Source organism: Rana temporaria, chromosome 11, assembly GCF_905171775.1.
Source record: "Rana temporaria chromosome 11, aRanTem1.1, whole genome shotgun sequence".
Classification (NCBI taxonomy): domain Eukaryota; kingdom Metazoa; phylum Chordata; class Amphibia; order Anura; family Ranidae; genus Rana; species Rana temporaria.
The window spans coordinates 144,193,875-144,218,995 of NC_053499.1; the positions used below are offsets into that span (position 1 = coordinate 144,193,875).

Consider the following 25,121-nt stretch of genomic DNA (forward strand, 5'->3'; position numbering starts at 1 on the left):
CCAGAAAAAATCCGAGATACGATGGTGTATCTGAGATACACCGTCGTATCTGCTTCGTGAATCTGGGCCCTTAAGTGTATCTATGCAAAAATGATTCTGAGAATCAGGAGCATAGATACACGGGCCAAAAAAGGGAGTTACGATGGAGTATCCTGAGATACTCCATCGTAACTTCTCTGAGAATATGGCCCAGTGTCCTTAATCCCGTGACTGTCCCCGGAAACCGTGAATGTCTGATCACCCTACTTTAGGTTGAGCCAGCACATCTGTACGATGAGTTCTCTCTTGGAGTCTTCCCAGCCACTTCATAGCCTCCAACTCATGAAGGGTCACCCCCAGGGCAGCCATCAGAAATTGTGGGGCCCCCTGGACAGCTTGAGGCTTGGGCCCCCCCAGGCCTGACCACCAACATTTCCCAGGGCCCGCCCACTGGTCATCCCACCGAATACGCCCACTAGCTATCCAAGTCCTTCAGTGCACACATGTACAACGTCATATATGAAAATGAACAATGTATTATAAGTCATTAGTGCTTTCAAGGTTTAACAGTAGGAAATTATATTTTGCCCAAAAGAGACATCCCAATCCAGCAGCTGCATGCTCTCAGCCCCCCTCACACCTGTACGCTCTCAGCCCCCCTCACACCTGTATGCTCTCAGCCCCCCTCACACCTGTACACTCTCAGCCCCCCTCACACCTGTACACTCTCAGCCCCCCTCACACCTGTATGCTCTCAGCCCCCCCACACCTGTACGCTCTCATCCCCTCTCACACACCTGTACGCTCTCAGCCCCCTCACACCTGTATGCTCTCAGCCCCTCACACCTGTACGCTCTCATCCCCCTCACACCTGTACGCTCTCATCCCCTCTCACACCTGTACGCTCTCATCCCCCTCACACCTGTACGCTCTCATCCCCCTCACACCTGTACGCTCTCATCCCCCTCACACCTGTACGCTCTCATCCCCCTCACACCTGTACGCTCTCAGCCCCCCTCACACCTGTACGCTCTCAGCCTCCCTCACACCTGTACATTCTCAGCCTCCCTCACACCTGTACGCTCTCAGCCCCCCCACACCTGTACACTGTCAGCCCCCCTCACACCTGTACGCTCTCAGCCCCCCTCCCACCTGTACGCTCTCAGCCCCCCTCACACCTGTACGCTCTCAGCCTCCCTCACACCTGTACGCTCTCAGCCCCCCTCACACACCTGTATGCTCTCAGCCCCCCTCCCACCTGTACGCTCTCAGCCCTCCTCACACCTGTACGCTCTCAGCCTCCCTCACACCTGTACGCTCTCAGCCTCCCTCACACCTGTACGCTCTCAGCCCCCCTCACACCTGTACGCTCTCAGCCTCCCTCACACCTGTACACTCTCAGCCCCCCTCACACCTGTACACTCTCAGCCTCCCTCACACCTGTACGCTCTCAGCTTCCTCACATCTGTACGCTCTCAGCCTCCCTCACACCTGTACGCTCTCAGCCTCCCTCACACCTGTACGCTCTCAGCCCCCCTCACACCTGTACGCTCTCAGCCTCCCTCACACCTGTACGCTCTCAGCCCCCCTCACACCTGTACGCTCTCAGCCCCCCTCACACCTGTACACTCTCAGCCCCCCTCACACCTGTACACTCTCAGCCCCCCTCACACCTGTATGCTCTCAGCCCCCCCACACCTGTACGCTCTCATCCCCTCTCACACACCTGTACGCTCTCAGCCCCCTCACACCTGTATGCTCTCAGCCCCCCACACCTGTACGCTCTCATCCCCTCTCACACACCTGTACACTCTCAGCCCCCCTCACACCTGTACACTCTCAGCCCCCCTCACACCTGTATGCTCTCAGCCTCCCTCACACCTGTACGCTCTCATCCCCCTCACACCTGTACGCTCTCATCCCCCTCACACCTGTACGCTCTCAGCCTCCCTCACACCTGTACGCTCTCATCCCCCTCACACCTGTATGCTCTCAGCCCCCCTCACACCTGTACGCTCTCAGCCTCCCTCACACCTGTACGCTCTCAGCCCCCCCTCACACCTGTATGCTCTCAGCCCCCCTCACACCTGTACACTCTCAGCCCCCCTCACACCTGTACGCTCTCATCCCCCTCACACCTGTACGCTCTCAGCCCCCCTCACACCTGTACGCTCTCAGCCTCCCTCACACCTGTACATTCTCAGCCTCCCTCACACCTGTACGCTCTCAGCCCCCCCCACACCTGTACACTGTCAGCCCCCCTCACACCTGTACGCTCTCAGCCCCCCTCCCACCTGTACGCTCTCAGCCCCCCTCACACCTGTACGCTCTCAGCCTCCCTCACACCTGTACGCTCTCAGCCCCCCTCACACACCTGTATGCTCTCAGCCCCCCTCCCACCTGTACGCTCTCAGCCCTCCTCACACCTGTACGCTCTCAGCCTCCCTCACACCTGTACACTCTCAGCCTCCCTCACACCTGTACGCTCTCAGCCTCCCTCACACCTGTACACTCTCATCCCCCTCACACCTGTATGCTCTCAGCCCCCCACACCTGTACGCTCTCAGCCCCCCTTCACACCTGTATGCTGTCAGCGCCCCTCACACCTGTACGCTCTCAGCTTCCTCACACCTGTACGCACTCAGCCCCCCTCACACCTGTATGCTGTCAGCCCCCCTCACACCTGTACGTTCTCATCCCCCTCACACCTGTACGCTCTCATCCCCCTCACACCTGTACGCTCTCATCCCCCCTCACACCTGTACGCTCTCAGCCCCCCTCACACCTGTATGCTGTCAGCCCCCCTCACACCTGTACGTTCTCAGCCCCCTCACACCTGTACGCTCTAAGGGGCAGATTCACATAGAATTACGCCGGCGTATCAGCAGATACTCCGACGTAACTCCGAATCTAAGCCCGTCGTATGTCTAAATGTATTCTCAAACTGAGATACACTTAAACATGCCTAAGATACGACGGCCAGCGCCGTTGTATCTTAGGCTGCAATATCTACGCTGACCGCTAGGTGGCGCTTCCATTGCGGTTGGCGTAGAATAAGCAAATGACTAGTTACGCCGATTCACGAACGTACGCTTGTGAATCAAGCACTTGCCCGTCAAACTTACGGCGGTGTAACGTAAAGGAGATACGTTACGCCGCCGCAGTTCTACGAGAATCTGGCCCTAAGTCTATATTAAGGCTTACCTGTAGCTACCCAGTATATCTCCTAAACCTGCATGGTTTAGGAGATGTCCCCCTGTGTCTACATGTGCCAAAGTCATCGGCACATGGGCACTGGGGCACACCAGAAGCAATGGCACCTATGTGCTGTTGCTTTAGTCTTTGTGCCGTTACCGGCGGCTCCCAATTTTCTCCAGTTACGGTCCAAATCTACTGGTGGTACGCAACGTTTTTTTGTTGCACTGAATATAATAAGGGAAACATTTCATAAGCTCTGTACAAGTTGTTGCTGGAGCCGGTTCAGGTTGCCCCCTTGCGGCATCCGATGGCAGGATTGGAAACGTGACCCATCCCCCCACCACCATGGAGTAAATGAATACAGGGTATTGTGTTGTGTCAAAGTAAGTGGCACAATTATTCTTATATTTCTTATCCTTATCAATGCCCTTAGCCTTATTTCCTTATCAATGCTGATTCCTGCCAACAATCATGTTACTTTGGTACTTGCATTCCTCACCCTGGTTGACCCGACGTTGTCCTCGGAGGCAGCCACAGTAGGTATTATCAGGGAGGATTCTGGGAACACTCCAGGTTTTCATGTCCTGACAGATCTGTAGCGATTCTGGACAGCTGCCAGCCAGTAATGTCTGTTGTGCAGATCTCTGCCAGTATTACATGTACATCATACGCCTCTTTCTCCCAACACTTACACAACCATGGGAGCTCTGATCCCCGTCCTCCTCCTGTACGCTTCCATCCAGGTGACTTGTGGGACAGGTAAGATTCTGCCATAAGAATTTACATTTAGTGCCTATTTACAGCATCACTAGTGATTTGTTTGTTTAGTTCTTCTGACAGTGTCTTCTGTCCCCCTGAGATTTTATTGGTGAGATCTCTGTGCTGAATTTCTTAATATCTACTGTGCCCATTATGAGGGGTTCCCACCATCCCTGTGCTGAGTTCCCGGGTCTGTCCACCTGCTGTGCCCATTATGAGGAGTTCCCACCATCCCTGTGCTGAGTTCCCGGGTCTGTACACCTGCTGTGCCCATTATAAGGGGTTCTCACCATCCCTGTGCTGAGTTCCCGGGTCTGTACACCCGCTGTGCCCATTATGAGGAGTTCCCACCATCCCTGTGCTGAGTTCCTGGGTCTGTACACCTGCTGTGCCCATTATGAGGAGTTCCCACCATCCCTGTGCTGAGTTCCCAGGTCTGTACACCTGCTGTGCCCATTATGAGGGGTTCCCACCATCCCTGTGCTGAGTTCCTGGGTCTGTCCACCTTCTGTGCCCATTATGAGGGGTTCCCACCATCCCTGTGCTGAGTTCCTGGGTCTGTACACCTGCTGTGCCCATTATGAGGAGTTCCCACCATCCCTGTGCTGAGTTCCCGGGTCTGTACACCTGCTGTGCCCATTATAAGGGGTTCTCACCATCCCTGTGCTGAGTTCCCAGGTCTGTACACCTGCTGTGCCCATTATAAGGAGTTCCCACCATCCCTGTGCTGAGTTCCCGGGTCTGTACACCTGCTGTGCCCATTATGAGGGGTTCCCACCATCCCTGTGCTGAGTTCCTGGGTCTGTACACCTGCTGTGCCCATTATGAGGGGTTCCCGCCATCCCTGTGCTGAGTTCCCAGGTCTGTACACCTGCTGTGCCCATTATGAGTGGTTCCCACCATCCCTGTGCTGAGTTCCCGGGTCTGTACACCTGCTGTGCCCATTATGAGGAGTTTCCACCATCCCTGTGCTGAGTTCCTGGCTCTGTACACCTACTGTGCCCATCATGAGGGGTTCCCACCATCCCTGTACTGAGTTCCTGGGTCTGTACACCCGCTGTGCCCATTATGAGGGGTTCCCACCATCCCTGTACTGAGTTCCCAGGTGCACTTGTAGTGCAAAGTGAACTTGCCTTTGGTAAATAAGCCCCATACTGTAGTTGCCTAATTAATAAACAGAGCTCTGAGGGGTCAGTTTGTAAATTGGAGACATTCTGTAAGGATGTTATTCCACTGCATAGCTTGGTGTCATCCACAAAGACTGAAAGGGTCATTTTAATCCCAGACTCTATATAATTTATAAATATATTAACCACTTTCCTACTGGGCATATTCACCCCCTTTCACCCCCTCCCTCATCGGACGGGTCACAGGCATCCACACCCCCCCCCCCCCCTCCAGCCCCCACTCTTATCCCATCTAGGTCTCGGCAGCGCTTCCCCTGGGTGGCTGGCGCCTCTTCCTCCTGGTGCTTCACAGTGGCTTCCCCTGCGTCCTCTCCCTCCTCCACCTCGGCAACCAATAGGATCGCTTCTCCTCTCGGTCAATTGGGTGATGGTCTCAGGACCCTCTTCCTGATTGGCCGGGAGGAGAATCAGGAAGACAATAGCGAATATTAATTTGCTATTGTGACACAACTGGGTGGGCTCGGGGCACAGGGCTCTGCGCCCCGAGCCCACCCTGTATTGAAGCCTATTAGAACTTCTGGCTCTAATCACGTGCTTCTACAAAAAAAAACATTGAAATTCATGTGTCTGGTACCCCACATGTAGATAAAGGGGCCAGACGCATGGATAGGTGAAGTGGCGCCCGTGTGGCCCTGCATTTTGGGCTGCTACTGCTTTGACCCCTTTTCAGATATAGACACCAATTCAGTGGTACCAGTTATTAAAAAGTCCCTAAAAGTTTGAAACTATGGTTTAGATATAACAAAGCTCAGCTCTTTGAGGATCCTTGGGTGTAAGCCATCTGGTTCAGGTGCTTTATTCACTTTTTTTGTCTCTCTAATGCTTTACCAGTAAATCTGGATCTTTATAAAGGCTTGTTCAGATTTACTGTGCCCTGCAGTGCCCTCTGAAGAGCAATCTGTGCTTGAAATGTGAATGGAGCACTGATACACTGTAGTGATATTCCCTCCTAAGCAGTCAGTTCTGTGAAAGTTCCAAATGTACAGAATATAATGATTTTTTATCTTTTTGATGATTTTTTACCCTTTACCTGCAAATGTATTTGTTAAATAACGAGGATCTATTGATATGTTTTGCTCTCCCAGCAGATGGCGGTAGACTTGTGGTGGACACAAGTTATGGAAAACTTAAGGGGACAACGCTCAAGGTTAAAGAGACGGACAGAACCGTGGACGCGTTCTATGGAATCCCCTTTGCAAAGCCACCGGTGGGGCCGCTTCGGTTTGCAGCACCAGAACCGCCTGAACCCTGGGAGTCAGTGAGAGAAGCCACAGAAAACCCACCCATGTGAGTCCCAGGATGTGAGCCACCATCTCACCGGTGCCGTTCATCATCCTGAAATTATAAAGCAGAACTGATATTTCAGTGTTTGGTGGATGCTGGAATGAGAAATCCTCTGAAAGTCTCTTCTATCTCTGGGGAAAGCCACATCCAATTCGCACTAGTGTGAACCCGGCCTAAGAGATTCTCAACTCCTGGGTCTGTAGACCTGCTGATGGAAATATGCGGGGTTCCCGCCATCCCTGCGCTAAAGTTTCAGGGTCTGTAAACCTATTGTGCCTATTCTGTGGGGTTCCCACCATCCCTGCACTGGAATGCCAGGTTTGTATGCCTGATGTTGCAAGTATGAGGGGTCCCACCATTCCTGTGCTGAGTTCCCGGGTCTGTACACCTGATGTGCCCATTATAAGACGTTCTCACCATCCCTGTACTGAGTTCCTGGATCTATACACTTGTTGTGCCCATAGGTGTGCACAGCCAATCGCATTAGGGTGTGCACCCCAAAGCTCAAACACACACACTTTTCTCTGCAGCCTCAGCTGCACTTGACGGCGAATTAACCACTTCCCGACCCCCGCATGTACATATACGTCCACAATATGGCACGTACAGGCACATGGGCGTACACGTACGTCCTCGCCTATTAGCGGGTGGGGGGTCCGATCGGGACCCCCCCCGCTACATGCGGAGGTCGGGTCCGCTCGGGGAGCGATCCGGGACCACGGCGCGGCTATTTGTTTATAGCCGCTCCGTCGCGATCGCTCCCCGGAGCTGAAGAACGAGGAGAGCCGTGTGTAAACACGGCTTCCCCGTCCTTCACTATGGCGGCGCATCGATCGCGTCATTCCCTTTATAGGGAAGACACGATCGATGACGTCATTCCTACAGCCACACCCCCAAACAGTTGTAAACACATACTAGGTGCACCCTAACTCCTACAGCGCCACCTGTGGTTAACTCCCAAACTGCAACTGTCATTTTCACAATAAAGAATGCAATTTAAATGCATTTTTTTGCTGTGAAAATGACAATGGTCCCAAAAATGTGTCAAAATTGTCCGAAGTGTCCGCCATAATGTCGCAGTCACGAAAAAAATTGCTGATCGCCGCCATTAGTAGTAAAAAAAAAATAAAAAATAAAAATGCAATAAAACTATCCCCTATTTTGTAAACACTATAAATTTTGCGCAAACCAATCGATAAACGCTTATTGCGATTTTTTTTACTAAAAATAGGTAGAAGAATACGTATCGGCCTAAACTGAGGAAAAAAAATGTTTTTATATATGTTTTTGGGGGATATTTATTACAGCAAAAAGTAAAAAATATTGCTTTTTTTTCAAAATTGTCGCTCTATTTTTGTTTATAGCGCAAAAACTAAAAACCGCAGATGTGATCAAATACCACCAAAAGAAAGCTCTATTTGTGGGGAAAAAAAGGACGCCAATTTTGTTTGGGAGCCACGTCGCACGACCGCGCAATTGTCTGTTAAAGTGACGCAGTCCCGAACTGTAAAAACACCTTGGGTCTTTAGGCTGCATATTGGTCCGGGGCTTAAGTGGTTAATGGGAAGTGCTCTGTGCTGAGTGACTTCATTCACAAACTGAAGGAGAGTGAGTGTGTTCATTTAGGAAGGGAAGGTGTGGGTAAATTACATATTTACTAGCCCCTTACCCCACTCTCCATCCTGAAACATCCCTGTAACGGTCACCACCGTTTACGATTTCCCTTCCATCAGTCACGACAGCTCATCTGACACTCCAACCCTCCAACAGACATCAGACATCCCATTTCCCAGAATAACGAGACTTTCTCTGTTAATGGTTTAAAAATGTAGGAACCCTTTTAATGGTAACTTTCAGTCTTATATACAGTTACAAGGCATGTTTCAGTAATCACGGGGACACAGAACTCTCCACCCACACATCACACCATGGGGAGCTTCAATCACATTCTTTTATCAATAGAATTCAAACAAAACACCATCACCCAATGAGTTCCCCTCAATCCACATCTTTAGACAGACGGTCTGTCTCCAATAGAAAGGTATTCACACCTGATCATCAATAGGCTTTAAACAGTGTTATCACACAATGAAAGGTCTTTCAGGAGCCAGCCTCATTTAGCATGTCAACAGTCTACACAGAGAGATGAGTCACTATTGACCGGTTGGGTCAACATTAACCAACAACTTGCAATATCTCAAGATCCTGCAATATGAACTATCAGTAATGTCCCATCTCATGTAATTTCTAATTAATATTTCTCAGTCACCCTATGCCCAAAAGGGACACAGGGTGACCCTAGACACAAGAGTGATTAGTGACGCTGGCACAGGAGTACCCCTCATCCTTCCAAAGTCTCTGTTTGTCACGGGTCATTCCGTTACAATCCCCACAGCAATTGGGGCAAGAGGAGAGGAGGGAAACCAGCAGCACTGCGGGGTGTGGGGGAGGAGGGGCAACAGGGGGAGGCCCAGGCAATAGGGGGAATTGTAACCGCACAAAGTGATTAAGGTGTGGCACACCCCCTGCACAAGTCCAGGGCAGCCATCACAAGTTTTGGGGCCCCTTACACAGCTTTAGGTAGGCAGGGGCCCCCTGGAGCAGAGAACAGGGGGGGGGGGGTTTGTGGTTACGAAAGTGTCATCCATTCTCCTCTCTCTCCTGCCGCAAGATGATAAGGGGGGGCTTGGTGCTGACGAACAAAACAAAGTCAACTGAAGTCTTCTCTTCTCTCTCCTGCCGCGAGTTGCTAAAGTCAGACGAAAAAAAATGTAAAATAAAAAAAATATAAAAAATCGGGGGGTGGGGCATACCCCTGCCGCAAATTGCTAAGGGGGGGGGGGGCAGATGGAAAGAAAAAATGGGGGGCCACTGGCCCCTACAGGTGTAATGCCTGTACCCCTCTGATGGAGGCCCTGCACACGCCTATGGTTGTGCCCATTATGAGGGGCTCCCACTTCCCCGGAGTTCTGTCATCTGTACACAACAGGTAGGGGAAGGAAAAGATACAGAGAGAAGTTCTGTATCTGTCGGTATATTTATATGGGGCTCACTGAGATGATGGGCTCAGGGACAGTTGCATCCTCTGTACCTCTTCTGATGACGGGGACGTCTCTTTTCAGGTGTCCCCAGAATGCAGAACATTTTGAACAAATGCTGAAAGTCGTCGATATGGTGGTGACTCTTCCTCCCACATCTGAGGACTGTCTGTACCTGAATGTCTTCACTCCATCAGACCGACGTGACAACGCCAAGCTACCTGTAAGTGTCACCGGTGTTCCCCGTGTGCTTCTTATTGCCCGGCCCCTGCATACTGTCCCACTGCTTACAGTGGGGGTGAAGATGTACACGTGATAATAAATGGTTTTATTATTTTGTTATTTTGTATCGGTTCTTTAGTGTATAGTTTCTAAATACAATACTAAAAAGGTCGCCAGATCTACAGATCTGGTTTTATTACAATAACGTTAAATGAGTCCCTCTGATTCCTCCTCAATCTTAAGGACGAAGGAAGTACCCCGGGGTCAGTTTCCCACAGCCTAATGCCGCGTACACGCGATCGAAAATTCCGTGGATTTCTTTCCGACGGGAATGTTGGCTCAAACTTGCGTTGCATATACACCAGGGTTTGACAAATTTGCTTGGAATCTAGGAGCCAGCTAAAAAAGTTAGGAGCCAGAAAACGCACCCCGTCCCGACGAGCTTGCGCACAGAAGCGAACACATACGTGAGCAGCGCCCACATATGTAAACGGTGTTCAAACCACACGTGAGGTATCGCCGCGATTGGTAGAGCGAGAGCAATAATTCTAGCCCTAGTCCTCCTCTGTAACTCAAAACATGCAACCTGTAGATTTTTTTAAACGTCGCCTATGGAGATTTTAAGGGGTAAAAAAGTTTGTCGGCATTCCACGAGCGGACGCAATTTTGAAGCGTGACATGTTGGGTATGAATTTACTCGGCGTAACATTATCTTTCATAATATTAAAAGAAATGGGGATAACTTTACTGTTTTATTTTTTTAATTAAAAAAAGTGTAATTTTTTCCCAAAAAAGTGCGCTTGTAAGACGGCTGCGCAAATACGGCGTGACAGAAAGTATTGCAACGATCGCCATTTTATTCTCTAGGGTGTTAGGATAAAAAATATATATAATGTTTGGGGGTTCTAATTAGAGGGAAGAAGATGGCAGTGAAAATAGTGAAAAATGACATTAGAATTGCTGTTTAACTTGCAATGCTTAACTTGTAATACCAACGGCCACCACCAGATGGCGCCAGCTCACACATCTGGTGGTATAACTTGTAATACCAACGGCCACCACCAGATGGCGCCAGCTCACACATCTGGTGGTAATACCAACGGCCACCACCAGATGGCGCCAGCTCACACATCTGGTGGTAATAACTTGTAATACCAACGGCTCACCACCAGATGGCGCCAGCTCACAAAAAAGTCGCCAGGACACTATTTCTAGTCGCCATGGCGACCTGGCGACTGGGATTTGTCGACCCCTGATATACACCACGGTCACACAAAATTCGTACAACACTACGACGAGCCGAGAAAAATTAAGTTCAATGATTCCGAGCATGCGTCGACTTGATTCCCAGTTTTTTTTGTGCGTCGGAATTGCATGCAGAAGAACTTTTCTTGTCGGAAAAATTGAGAACCAGCTCTCAAATTTTTTGCTGTCGGAAATTCCGACAGAAAAAGTCCGTTAGACCCTACACACTGTCAGATTTTCCGACCAAAAGCTCACATCTAACTTTTCTTGTCTGAAATTCCAACCATGCGTACGCGGCATTAGAGTGTCCCCTGGAATGGTAAATCGATAAAAGACAATCTCCTCTCTCCTTCTTCCAGGTCATGGTGTTCATACATGGCGGGGGGCTGGTAATGGGGACCGCCGCTATGCATGATGGCTCCGCAATCAGCGCTTATGAAAACGTGGTGCAAGTGGTGATCCAGTACAGACTGGGAATTCTGGGATTCCTCAGGTAGGTCACAGTATATGGGACATCAATCAATGTACTTACTTATTTGTATAGAGTGGGCTAGATTCAGAAAGAATTTACGCCGGCGTATCTATTGATACGCCGCGTAAATTCAAAGCTGCGCCGGCGTATCTTCTTTCTGTATTCAGAAAGCAAGATACGCCGCAATTAGGCTAAGATCCGACTGGCGTAAGTCTCTTACGCCGTTGTATCTTAGTTGCATATTTAGGTGGCGCATCCGTCGTTTTCAGCGTAGAATATGCAAATGAGCTGAATACGCCGATTCAGAAACGTACGTGCGCCCGGCGGATTTTTTTTACGTCGTTTGCGTAAGGCTTTTTACGGCGTAATGTTGCTCCTGCTATATGAAGCATAGCCAATGTTAAGTATGGACGTCGTTCCCCGCGTCGATTTTTGAAAATTTTACGTTGTTTGCGTAAGTCGTTCGCGAATAGGGCTTTGCGGAAATTACGTTCACGTCGAAAGCATTGACTATTTGCAACTTGATTAGGAGCATGCGCACTGGGATACGTTCACGGCCGGCGCATGCGCCGATTCGTGAGAAACGTCATTTACGTGGAGTCATGTTTTATTTACATAAAACACGCCCACCTCTTGACAATTTGAATTCGGCGCGCTTACGCCGGCAGATTTACGCTACGCCGCCGCAACTTACGGAGCAAGTGCTTTGTGAATACTGCACTTGCCTCTGTAAATTGCGGCGGCGTAGCGTAAATAACATACGCTACGCCCGCACAAACTTACGTGCCCCTACCAAATTTTCTGCGCTACCCGCGATTCACGGAGCAGTAGCTCCGTAAATTGCGTGGGCGCTCCGGCAAAATGCCCGGCGTAAGCGCGCGCAATTTAAATGATCCCGCAGGGGGCGGGAATCATTTAAATTAGGCGCGTTCCCGCGCCGAGGGTAGAGCGCATGCTCCGTCGGGAAACTTTCCCGACGTGCATTGCGGCAAATGACGTCGCAAGGACGTCATTTGCTTCAAAGTGAACGTGAATGGCGTCCAGCGCCATTCACGATTCACTTACGCAAACTACGTAAAGTTAAAATTTTGCGACGCGGGAACGACGGGTATACGTAACATTGGCTGCCCCTGCTAATAGCAGGGGCAGCCTTACGCGAAAACCCACCGTACGCAAACGACGTAAACTGCGTACGCAGGGCTCGCGTAACATTGTGAATCGGCGTTAGTATGCAATTTGCATACTATACGCTGAGCACAACCGGAACGCCACCTAGCGGCCATCGCAAGAATGCAGCCTAAGATATGCGGGCATAAGAGCCCCCCATTAGCTTGAATTCTGCTCGTGTTGCGAGACAAACCGAGTCATTCAAAACATTCGTTAACCGCGTTACTCGTAAACCAAGGTTCCACTGTATTATGGTTTCATTTTCATCTGTACCCCAGCACCGGAGATGGGCAGAAGGCCTCTGGAAACTACGGACTAATGGACCAGGTAGCGGGTCTGCAGTGGATTCAGCGGAATATAAAGGATTTTGGGGGTGACCCCGGGTCTGTCACTATATTCGGGGAGTCAGCGGGTGCAATCAGCGTCTCTGCACTGGTAAGTTCTTCTGGTAACTGCTGGAATTTATCAAACATTCATAATTCCTGTAGATCAGTTCTATAGAAATCACTCCAGAACATAGATACATACTGTACCAGTGGCGGCTGGTGCTCAAAATTTTTGGGAGAGCGCAAACAAAACGAAAAAAACAAAAAACAATTGCAGCCTCACCGTGCCCATCAAACGCAGCCACTGTGCCCATCAATCGCAGCCACCGTGCCCATCAAATGCAGCCACTGTGCCCATCAATCGTAGCCACTGTGCCCATCAAATGCAGCTACTGTGCCCATCAAACGCAGCCACTTGTGCCATCAAATGCAGCCACTGTGCCCACCAATTGTTGCCACTGTGCCCATCAATTGTCACCACTGTGCCCATCAATTGTCACCACTGTGCCATGCCAAACGCAGCCACTGTGTCTGTGCCCATCAATTGTCGCCACTGTGCCCATCAATTGTCGCCACTGTGCACATCAATTGTCGCCACTGTGCCCACCAATTGTCGCCACTGTGCCCATCAATTGTTGCCACTGTGCCCATCAATTGTCACCACTGTGCCCATCAATTGTCACCACTGTGCCCGTCAATTGTCGCCACTGTGCACATCAATTGTCGCCACTGTGCCATGCCATCAATTGTCGCCACTGTGCCCACCAATTGTCGCCACTGTGCCCACCAATTGTTGCCACTGTGCCCTGTAAAGTGCTGATAGATTGCCCCCTCCCGCCGCCCGGCACTTACCTTTCTCCTTCCACTGTCCCTCGATGTCTTCTCCCGCCCTCGATGACCCTTCAGCCAATCAGGTTACCAGTAACCAGACCCGGTCAAAAATACCTGAATAATACCTTAATATTTAATTAAGGGATATTGGGTCAGAGATGGACAACAGGGCCACCCACTGAGCAGTTTTTTGGCCAGTTCATTAGGAACTAGACAAAATGTATGTATGGCCAGCCCAAGGTATTAACATTGAGCTTTGTTTCCTTGGAGCTGGCCATTTGAGAAAATGTTATCTTGTAGCAGTAAATTTTCAAAAAATTTAAAGTGGATGTAAACCCAATTTATGAAATTTGACCTGAGCACATATATCTGTAGTGTTTACTTATCTCTCTCCAAAGCACTAAGTCCTGTGATTTTCTGCTGCTCCGTTCTTCTGTTACCAGCAATGATAACGTCTGACAAATCCTCCGATTTGTCAGACGTAAATTTTTTGTCAGGGTGGGTGCTATAAATCAGTGGTCCTCAACCTCAGTCCTCAAGTACCCCCAACGGGCCATGTTTTCCTTTACTTTGGACAGCTGCTTTACATCAATGTCAATGACATGGCCTTGATAGGAGCTATTTTATCTAAGAGAAGTTCCCAAAACTTTGGATGAATGGAATGCCAACTGCTAGCTCAATGAAGTCATTGCGTGCAGACCCGGATTTCCCACAAGGCCACTGAGGCCAGGCCTTGGGGCGGCAGGGAGCCAAGGGGCCGCAGTGGCATGGAGTCCCCCGACGCCCAGAACATACAGTTAGGGGCGGTAAGTTATGGGGGAATCTACTCGCTCGTTAACAAGTGATTGCGGCGATGTCGCCGAAATCACTTGTAAAATGTGTGCTCCCGTCCGTCCTCCCCTCTCCCCCCACCCCACATACCTCTCTCTGCTGCCTCTGCCTTCGGGACTCCCTCCTCCCCCCGGCCACAGAGTCTCTTGTTCCTGCTGCCGATGTACACAGTGAGAGGGGAGAGCTGTGCTCTTCCCATCTCAGCTGTGACAGGAGTTCTAGCACAGTGCTAGGACTCCTGTTTTGGAGGTGACAGGGTCAATAAAGAGAACCTGTCACCTCCAATTGCTGATAGTGATAGCAAAAAAGTTAAGTGAAAAAAAATTGATAAAAAAATAAAAAAATAATAAGAAATAAATGTTTAAATTAATAAAATAAAAAAGTAATTAAAAAGTAAAAAATAAGAAAAATAATAAGAAAATTATACAAAAATAAAAAAAAAGTGAGCGACAAGCTACAAATAAATAAAAAGCAAAAAAGTGATAAAAAAGTAAAAAAAAAATGTGAACTAACCGTGCCGCCCCTGCCATCCAGTTGCCATTCTCCGTTGATTGGGGGGGGGGGGTTCGGTTGGCGGGGAGGAGGTGCATTGCGGAACCTGGCCTTGGGGCGGCAGGGAGAGCAAATCCGGCCCTGATTGCGTGACCAGTTTGGTGGGAAGGAAATGGAATGTTCTGCCCTTTACTCTACTGAAAACCTTTGGGATGAATTTGATCGTCCATTGTGAGCCAGGTCTTCACATTGTGGGCCTCACAAATGGACACAAATTCCCATAGACACACTCCAAAAATCTTGAGGAAAGCCTTCCCAGAAGAGTGGAGGATGTTCTAGCCATAAAGGGACAACTTCAATAATAATGTCCATGGGGGGGGCAGTTCCATATTAATGGCCAATGGGAGAGGGACAACTCCACATTGTTGGTGCTATATAATGTACTGTCAATCCTGCATTATTATAATACTAATGATAGTAATAATTAATGGTCATGGTTTTGGAATTTGATGACCACCAAGCTCATATAGGCTTAATGGTCAGGTGCCCTTTTTTTTTTTGTTTGGCATAAAAAGAGCAAAAATGTGAAGATTTTAAAAATGAACACCTGTCCACTTTTATGATTTCAGGTCCTCTCCCCCATGGCCCGGGGTTTGTTTCATCGCGCTATCGCACAAAGCGGAGTGGCCATAATGAAGGGGTTCATGGTCAGCTCGCCAAAGGAGGTCATTTTCTTTAGAGATGTAAGTCATTCCCCCTTTTGTGCCGAACGTATACAATATAAAGAAACACGATTAGGGCCCATTCAAAGTGAATGAGCTGCTTGAGTGCCACGTATGTCAACGCAGAATATCCACTTGCTGACCAGCGACGTATCCGTAGATATCATCCCAGTACCGTTTTCTGGAGCTGGCGGCCAGCTCTCTTGTAAAAGCAATCCTAGCGGCTAACTAGCTGCTGAATTGCTTTTATAAGCATCAGGAAGGGACCTCTGGCCCCTCCTGCTACCTTTTTTCTCTGGCTCTCCCGTCCCACTGGCAATTGATTATGGGGCCACACAGTATACACACACACATACAGTATACATACACAGTATACACACACAGACACACAGTATACACACACAGACACACAGTATACACACACAGACACACAGTATACACACACAGACACACAGTATACACACACAGACACACAGTATACACACACAGGGCCGGATTTAAATAGATTTGTGTATCTATCTGCTGGCATAACGTATCTGCGATACGTTACGCCGCCATAAATTAGGGCGAAAGTTTTGTATTCAGAAAGGACTTGCGCCCTGTGTTACGGCAGCATAACGTATGTCGTCCTGCGTAAGCCCGCCTAATTCATATGTTTTTGATGTGGGCGTGTTTTATTCAAATTCACTTCGACCCCACGTATTTGACGTATTTTACAAAAGGGTGCATGCGCCGTTCGTGAAAAAATCCCACAGTGCATGCTCGAAATTACGCCGCAAAGCCTCATTGGTTTCGAAGTGAACGTAACTTACGCAAAGCCCTATTCGCGAACGACTTACGCACACGACGTAACAATTTCAAAACTCGGCGCGAGAACGACGTCCATACTTAACATTAGCTACGCCTCATATAGCAGGGGTAACTTTACGCTGAAAAAAGCCTAACGTAAACGACGTAAAAAAATGCGCCGGCCGAACGTACGTTTCTGAATCGGCGTAAATACCTAATTAGCATATTCCTTGCATAACTATACGGAAGCGCCACCTAGCGGCCAGCGTAAATCTGCAGCCTAAGATACGACGGTGTAAGACACTTACGCCAGTTGGATCTTAGGAAAATCTATGCGTAACTGATTCTCTGAATCAGGCGCATAGATACGACGGCCCGCACTCAGAGATACGACGGCGTATCTGGAGATACGACGGCGTATCTGGAGATACGCCGTCGTATCTCGTATCTGAATCCGGCCCACAGTATACACACAGAATACACATACACACACTGAAAAGGTACTGGAGAGGCGGGGCAGCTATAATCTTGGGATTTTAAAAAAACAGATTTTTACATACTGTCCCTGGTTTTACTGAGGCTGGCAACCCTGATGGGGCCCCCTAGTGGCATGGGGCCCTCGGGCAGTGCTCTAAAAAGGTCAGTCCGCCCCTGCCCTCCAGCTGTTGCGAAACTACAAGTCCCCTGAGACATTGCAAGGCTGACAGTTACAAGCATGACTCCCACAGGCAGAGGCATGATAGTAGTTTCGCAACAGCTGGAGGGCCGCCAGTTTGAGACCCCTGGACTGTAAACAGTGCCAGAAAAGACCTGGTCTGGAATGGATATGTGCACTAACCTTCATCTAATGTTGGGGGGCTCACTCTACCAGGCTCCCCCTACAACTAAATATTACTTGGCCATTTTGGGAAGTGTTCAGTACATAGACCACCCTTATCCCTTCGCCTGGTGGTTGCTCCAGTCCTGCTCAGAAGATACAGGGTACTGGTGACCTTTTTGCAGGACACTAGGACAAGATGGCAGCAGTCGTAATAATAAAAGATGGAGGACAGAAATGTAATGACGCCTTCTATTCTCTGGGCTTCCTTTTGTAGTTTGTGGCTAATTTGTCGGGATGTGAGCCGTCCTCTCTGGTGGACTGTCTACGGATCAAGTCGGAGCAAGAGATCTCTTCTATTATGTCCAACTCGGTATGTTATGTTCTCCAAATTTCACATTTTATTTTCTATTATAACTGAATTTCTGCTCTGCAGGGCATTTGGGGGATTGAACCTTCCCAGCAGTGTTAATTTAGTCGACTTAAACATTTTAGTCGACTAAATGAATACTATTTTAGTCCACTAAAATACGACTAAGGCCTTGTACACACGAGGGGACAGTCCGATGAAAACGGTCCGCCGTTTTTTTTCAACCGATCATTAAAACGGCTTTGCCTACACACGATCGTGAAAAAAAAAGCTCTAGCAAAGCGCGGTGACGTACAACACGTACGACGGCACTATAAAGGGGAAGTTCCATTCGGATGGCGCCACCCTTGGGGCTGCTTTTGCTGATTTTGTGTTAGTAAAAGACGATTCGCGCTTTTCAGTCTGTTACAGCGTTATGAATGTGCTTACTCCATTACGAACGGTACTTTTACCAGAACGAGTCTGATAACTTGCTTCTGAGCACGCGTGTTTTTTTTTCACGTCGTTAAAGCCCACACACGACCATTTTTTACAACCTGAAAAACGACAACATTAAAAACGTTGTGAAAAAATAGAGCATGTTCGAAAAAAAATTTGGCCATTTTTTAGATCGTGAAAAATGCTCCGAAGCCCACACGATCGGGGCAGATCCACAAAACAATTACGCCGGCGTATCTATTGATACGCCGCGTAATTTTTAATTTCCCGCGTCGTATCTTTGTTTTGTATCTACAAACCAAGATACGACTGCATCTCGGATCGATCCGACTTATGTCTTAGTACGCCGTCGGATCGTAGATGCATTGTTCCGCCGGGCGCTAGGTGGCGTTTCCGTCGAATTCCGCGTTGAGTATGCAAATTAGCTAGTTACGGCGATGCACGAACGTACAACCGTCCGGCGCATTTTTTGCGTTCGGATTTTTCCGGCTTATAGTTACCCCTGCTATTATGAGGTGTACTCAATGTTAAGTATGGCCGTCGATCCCGCGTCAAATTTAGAATTTTTTACGTCATTTGCGTAAGTCGTTCGCGAATAGGGATTTGCGTAGAATGACGTCACCGTCGGAAGCATTGGCTTGTTCCGGTTTATTTTCGAGCATGCGCACTGGGATACCCCCACGGACGGCGCATGCGCCATTAAAAAAAAACGTTGTTTACGTCGGGTCACGACGTATTTACATAAAACACGCCCCCATCACATCCATTTGAATTCCGCGCCCTTACGCCGCCAAAGATACACTACGCCGCCGTAACTTACGGCACAAATTCTTTGAGGATTCGAAAAAAAAAAATAAGTTACGGCGGCGTAGTGTATCTTAGATACGCTACGCCCGGCGGATATATGCGCCGATCTACGTGAATCTGCCCCGATCTTTTTAATGACATAAACAAATTTTTAGAACCCGAAAAACGGTCGTGTGTACGCGGCATAAGACTAAAACAAATTCGAAATTTGCTGCCAAAATGAACACTGCTTCCCAGCCTGTCCTGAGAGGACTTCATAGAACACCGAGTACTGCTGAGATTAGTTTTTATGTAACAGGTTCTCCATGTTCTCATTTGTTGCACCTCTGCAGAATTTCTTACCGATACCAGCCTGTGTGGATGGAGTTTTCCTGCCTAAACCTGCAGAGGAGATATTGGCTGCCAAAGAAAACAGCAAAGTGCCATTTATCATCGGCATTAATGTACAGGAATTTGGCTGGATTGCCTCACAGGTAGGAAATCCATCAAGGTGAGCTGCCAGGGAACAACCTGCTTCTAATAACAATATAAAAAAATCTCTTACACACGATCGGACTTCAAACAAACTTTTCCGTGGATTTTTGTTTAACAACTTAGGACCCAGACCTTTAGGCAGGTAAAGGACCCGGCCAGTTTTTGCGATTCGGCACTGTGTCGCTTTAACTGACAATTGCGAGGTCGTGCGATGTGGCTCCCAAACAAAATTGGCGTCCTTTTTTTCCCACAAATAGAGCTTTCTTTTGGTGGTATTTGATCACCTCTGCGTTTTATTTTTTGCGCTATAAACAAAAATAGAGCGACAATTTTGAAAAAAAAACAATATTTTTTACTTTTTGCTATAATAAATATCCCCAAAATATATAAAAAAAACATGTTTTTCCTCAGTTTAGGCCGATACGTATTCTTCTACCTATTTTTGGTAAAAAAAAATCGCAATAAGCGTTTATCGATTGGTTTGCGCAAAATTTATAGCGTTTACAAAATAGGGGATAGTTTTATTGCATTTTTATTAAAAAAATATTTTTACTACTAATGGCGGCGATCAGCGATTTTTTTTCGTGACTGCGACATTATGGCGGACACATCGGACAATTTTGACAAATTTTTGGGACCATTGTCATTTTCACAGCAAAAAATGCATTAAAAATGCACTGATTACTGTGAAAATGACAATTGCAGTTTGGGAGTTAACCACTAGGGGGCGCTGAAGGGGTTAAGTGTGACCTCATCTGTGTTTCTAACTGTAGGGGGGCGGGGCTGGACGTGTGCCGTCATTGATCGTGTTTCCCTATATCGGGGAACACACGATCAATGACTGCACCACAGTGAAGAACGGGGAAGCTGTGTTTACACACAGCTCTCCCCGTTCTTCAGCTCTGGGGACTGATCGCGGGACTCCAGTGTGATCAGCGGGTCCATCGGCTGGGAACTTAAAGAGGACGTACAGGTACGTGCTTGTGCCCAGCCGTGCCATTCTGCCGACGTATATCTGTAGGAGGTGGTACTTAAATGATTAAAGGGAGTTGGCCGGTCACACCCATAGCATACACACAGTAGGACTTTTCTGCAAACTTTCCCAAAACTTTCCCAACATCACGTGGTTTTTCTGCTCTTTTCTGCTCTTTACCGCCACCCTTTGGTCAACTTCTGCTATTGTTGGTTGATTTTAACATTGGTTGTGGTCATGCGTGTTTGTACTTCGGACAAAAGTCCAATGGATTTCTGTACACACGATAGGACTTTGCACCGTAGGACTTTTGTTGCCGAAAAAGTTTGTCCGTTTGCAGAGAGAACTTTTGTCCGATAAAAACCGAAAAAATTTGTCCGATGGAGCGTACACACGGTAGGATTTTTTTTTTTAAAACTTGCTCATTTTGAAGTTTGTTGTCAAAAAGTCCTACAGTTTGTATGGGGCTTTACAGTAATTACAAAGCCATCCACAACTTGGCCCCCAGCTACATCACTAACCTAGTCTCAAAATACTGACCAAATCGTTCTCTTCGTTCCTCCCAAGACCTTTCTTCCCTTGTCACCTCCTCCCATGCTCACCTCCAGGACTTCTCCCGAGCCTCTCCCATCCCTTGGAATTCCCTACCCCAATCTGTCTGAATATCTCCTACTCTATCCACTTTTAGGGAAAACGTTTCTCTTCAGAGAAGCCTATCCTGCCCTCACCTAACAACTGTACTTTTATTCCGCTTATTACCTTTTGTATCACTTGACCCTCCCTTTTAGATTGTAAGCTCTAACGAGCAGGGCCCTCTGATTTCTCCTGTATTGAATTGTATTGTTACTGGACTGTATGCCCTCACGTTGTAAAGCACTGCGCAAACTGTTGACTCTATATACTTTACATCCTGTATAATAATAATACTGAGGAGCGTAGGTGGCTGGAAACGAGAAGTAAGATGTCAGTCAGTAGGGTTCAGGTTTTTTGGGGTTTTCTCTCTACGAAGATAGCAGTTAGTGGGTTCACTGGAGAGGCGCAGAATAGATTTCCTGGTGTGAAAAGCAGCTTTGGTAATCTATGTGTTTGTGGACAGGGTATGGGAGCTGATTACTTGAATGGACTGCCGAAGGAATCAATCCAATCGGAGATGAGACGTTCTCCATTTCTGGTAAGGCCTCGGAGATTTTTTATGTCTAATGGGTGGTAATTGAGCGCAAAAGGATTTCTCTCCTCCAGATATACATACATGAATCCTTTTATCCCCCAGTGTCTGGGCTGCAAGAAACCCAATGTATTGGTGATTGCGAGGTGGTGGTAGGGAGGGGCAGGGCTAAGGACTATTGGCATAAAATCTCTTCACCGTAGTCAATATAGAATATTAAAGGCCCACCAGGCTCCACCCTTAGTTTATGTGAAATAATGCTTCAATGTAAAATCTCTCCCAATCCCATACCTCCCAACTTTTTGAAATTGGAATGAGGGAATATGCAGTTCAGTTTTGGGCACCAATTCTCAAAAAGGATATCGTGGAACTGGAGAAAGCGCAGAGAAGGGCAATCAAACTGATAAGAGGCATGGAGGAGCTCAGCTATGAGGAAAGTCTAGAGGAACTGCATTTATTCACTCTTGAGAAGAAGAGATTAAGGGGGGATGTGATCACCATATATAAATACATAAGGGGTCCATATAGTGAACTTCGTGTTGAGTTATTCACTTTAAGCTCATCACAGTGGACAAGCAGGGCCAGATTAAGAACATCATGGGCCTGGTGCTGAGGATTTTGGTGGGGCCTTTTAGGCTGCATTCACACCTCCGCGACAAGTAACACCGCGTACGCGGCGTATTTTGCTGCAAATAGTGTAACTTTTTTTTTACAAATCCTTCCTATTGCTTTGTATGGCCGAACGCCAATGCCACCTGAAAAAAAGGGTCCGGGACTTTTTTTCATGCCGCAGGTGTACGGCGTCTATGAGATGTGAACCATCTCATAGACAGCAATGGGAATTCTCCCCTCCAGCGGCACGAGCGGCCGGCGTCGGGCGTTTTGTCACGGAGGTGTGAATGGGGTGTAATAAATAATAAATAAATGCGTGGGAATGACATGAACGCAGCCCAGCCAAGGCAAGTGACCAAAGGCACAGAACCCAGAAGGAAGACCGGGTGAAGATGGAAGTGTCCAGGCCCCGCCTGATTCATCGCAGCACTGGAGGGCTCAGTCTGAAAATGTAAGTGTACACTAATGTGCTAATATGCTGTGCATACTTGTACGTTGTGGCATAACCTACCCCAGGGCCTCTAAAAAGTAGTAATGTCAGGAAAGTTTACTACCGCTTTATTATCACAGGATCCCAGGAGCCTCTCATGGGGCCCCCTACTGACCCGGTGGACGGTGGCCCTTGGGCAGTGCCTAAGTGCACAGTTGCCAACATTTAAAAAATATTTTCAGGGCCACTTTTTTATATAAGTGCTATATTTAGAGTAGCTGAGATCCCCGATGTTCCTCTATACATCATAGTAGTAATCACAAAATTAAATGAGTACTAATAATGGGGCAGAACAAATATGAGAACTGATATTTCCTTTAGTTGAACTAACAAAAGTGTGTCCATTCTAGAGCTGGTAACATTGAGGATATTCAGTATAATTTTAAAGAACTGTTTTTGTGGGTAAGCGACATAGGGGAGGAGTATGGACGGTATATAAGTGGGAAGTATGTGCAGGTGAGGGAGAGGAATGTGGAGGGTCTAACAGTGGGCACTATGTATAGGAGAGGAGTACAAAGGGTACGGAAAAAAGCACTATGTACAGGAGAGGAGTGTGAAGGGTATGACAATGGGCAGTATGTACAGGAAGAGTGAGGGGGTATGACAGAGGGTAGTACGTACCAGAGAGAAGTGTGGAGGGTATGATGGGGCAGTATGTACAGGAGAGGAGTGTGGAGGGTATGACAGTGGGCAGTATGTACAGGAGAGGAATGTAGACGGTATGATAGTGGGCTCTATGTATAGGAGAGGAGTGTGGAGGGTATGACAGTGAACACTATGTATAGGAGAGGAGTGTGGAGGGTATGACAGTGGGCACTATGTATAGGAGAGAAGTGTATGACAGCAGGCACTATGTACAGGAGAGGAGTGTGAAGGGTATGACAGTGGGCGCTATGTATAGGAGAGGAGTGTGGAGGGTATGACAGTGGGCACTATGTACAGGAGAGGAGTGTGTAGGGTATGACAGTGGGTACTATGTATAGGAGAGAAGTGTGGAGAGTATGACAGTGGGCACTATGTACAGGAGAGGAGTGTGGAGAGTATGACAGTGAGCACTATGTACAGGAGTGGAAGGATATTTAGGGACTGAGTAGTGGTTAAGCGGGTCATACATGGATTGAAATTACGCCAATTATGCAGAGACCAGCCATAGTCAATCTATGTATGGGCTAGCTGGTTTTACACAAGTCAATCTATTAATCAACTTGAGTACAACCAGCCTGTTTTTTTTTTTCTTAAAACAATCAGTGCTGCCAGCTAAAGTTAGCAACACTGATCATTGTACGCACTGGCAGAACACAACAACACTGCAGGAGTGATTCCCCCATCCACAGGTCAGCAGGTGAGAGGGTGTGTGGGGACAGGCTGGGGAGAGATACTAGTCAGTGGCTGGGTAGGCACTGGTAGTATCAGAGCCAGATACACACAGGTTACATACGCCATGATCGTTAGAGCGAGAACAATAATTCTAGTACTAGACCTCCTCTGTAACTCTAAACATGTAACCTAAAAAAATGTAAAGCATCGCTTAGGATACCAAAAAAAATCGTGCTAACTTAACTAACTAACTGTTTTTTTAATGAATGAAACATTTTTTTCCAAAAAAACATGTTTGAAAAATTGCTGCGCAAATACCGTGCTAGAGCTGCACAATTAATCGTTAAAAAAATTGTGATCTCGATTCAACCCCCCTGATGATCTTCAATGCAGAGTTTGCTGATTCTTTCATATAACAAGTGGAGAGACTTTCAGCTATCAAAAGAAAATATCCCGGCAGTCTGCCAAGTTTTTAACAGGAAACATTGTAACTAAAACTTCCTTCTTAGATCAAAGGGATACACTTCTGTGTGTAAAGAACAAATCTGGGCAGTCTGCAAAGTTTGTAAACAAAATGAAACATTGTAACTAACTAACATTGTAACTAAATGTAACCACTTAAAGTCCAACACTTGTTTCTTAAGTTAGAAAGCAATATTATTTGCTAGAAAATTACTTGGAGCCGCCAAACATTAGATATATTTTAGCAGAGACTCTAGGGAATACAATGGCTATTGCTGCAATATTTTATGTCCCACTGCATTTTCCCACTTCAATGAATAATAAAAACCATAAAAACAAAACAGTGAAGTTAGCCCATTTTTTTTTTTTTTTTCGTTTTAATGTGAAAGATGATGTTACGCCGCAACAATCGTGAGAGAATCGTGATCTATCTTCTAAGCAAAAAAATTGCAATTCTCATTTTAGCCAGAATCGTGCAGCTCTATACCCTGCAACATAAAAAGTGCAAAGACCACCATAGAGTAATTTTCTAGCAAAAAACCAATGATGATTTTTACATGTAGTAGAGAAGTGTCAGAATTGGCCTGGGTGGCAAGGGGTTAATTACCATGAGTAATATACAAATAATTATTATAAGCCCTGTGATCCTATCAG

The 25,121-nt window shown here is 47.5% G+C and overlaps 1 protein-coding gene across 1 annotated transcript in view; it reads left to right on the forward strand.

Moving 5' to 3' along the window:
• Positions 1-25,121, forward strand: part of LOC120916837 — a 78,302-nt gene that overhangs the window by 46,333 nt on the left and 6,848 nt on the right. The window contains exons 26-34 of the mRNA XM_040327781.1: positions 3,818-3,936; positions 6,209-6,410; positions 9,530-9,668; positions 11,272-11,405; positions 12,830-12,986; positions 15,661-15,774; positions 17,637-17,732; positions 19,307-19,447; positions 21,518-21,592. Of these exons, the coding sequence (XP_040183715.1) occupies positions 3,818-3,936; positions 6,209-6,410; positions 9,530-9,668; positions 11,272-11,405; positions 12,830-12,986; positions 15,661-15,774; positions 17,637-17,732; positions 19,307-19,447; positions 21,518-21,592 (1,177 nt within the window). The remainder of the gene's footprint in view (positions 1-3,817; positions 3,937-6,208; positions 6,411-9,529; positions 9,669-11,271; positions 11,406-12,829; positions 12,987-15,660; positions 15,775-17,636; positions 17,733-19,306; positions 19,448-21,517; positions 21,593-25,121) is intronic.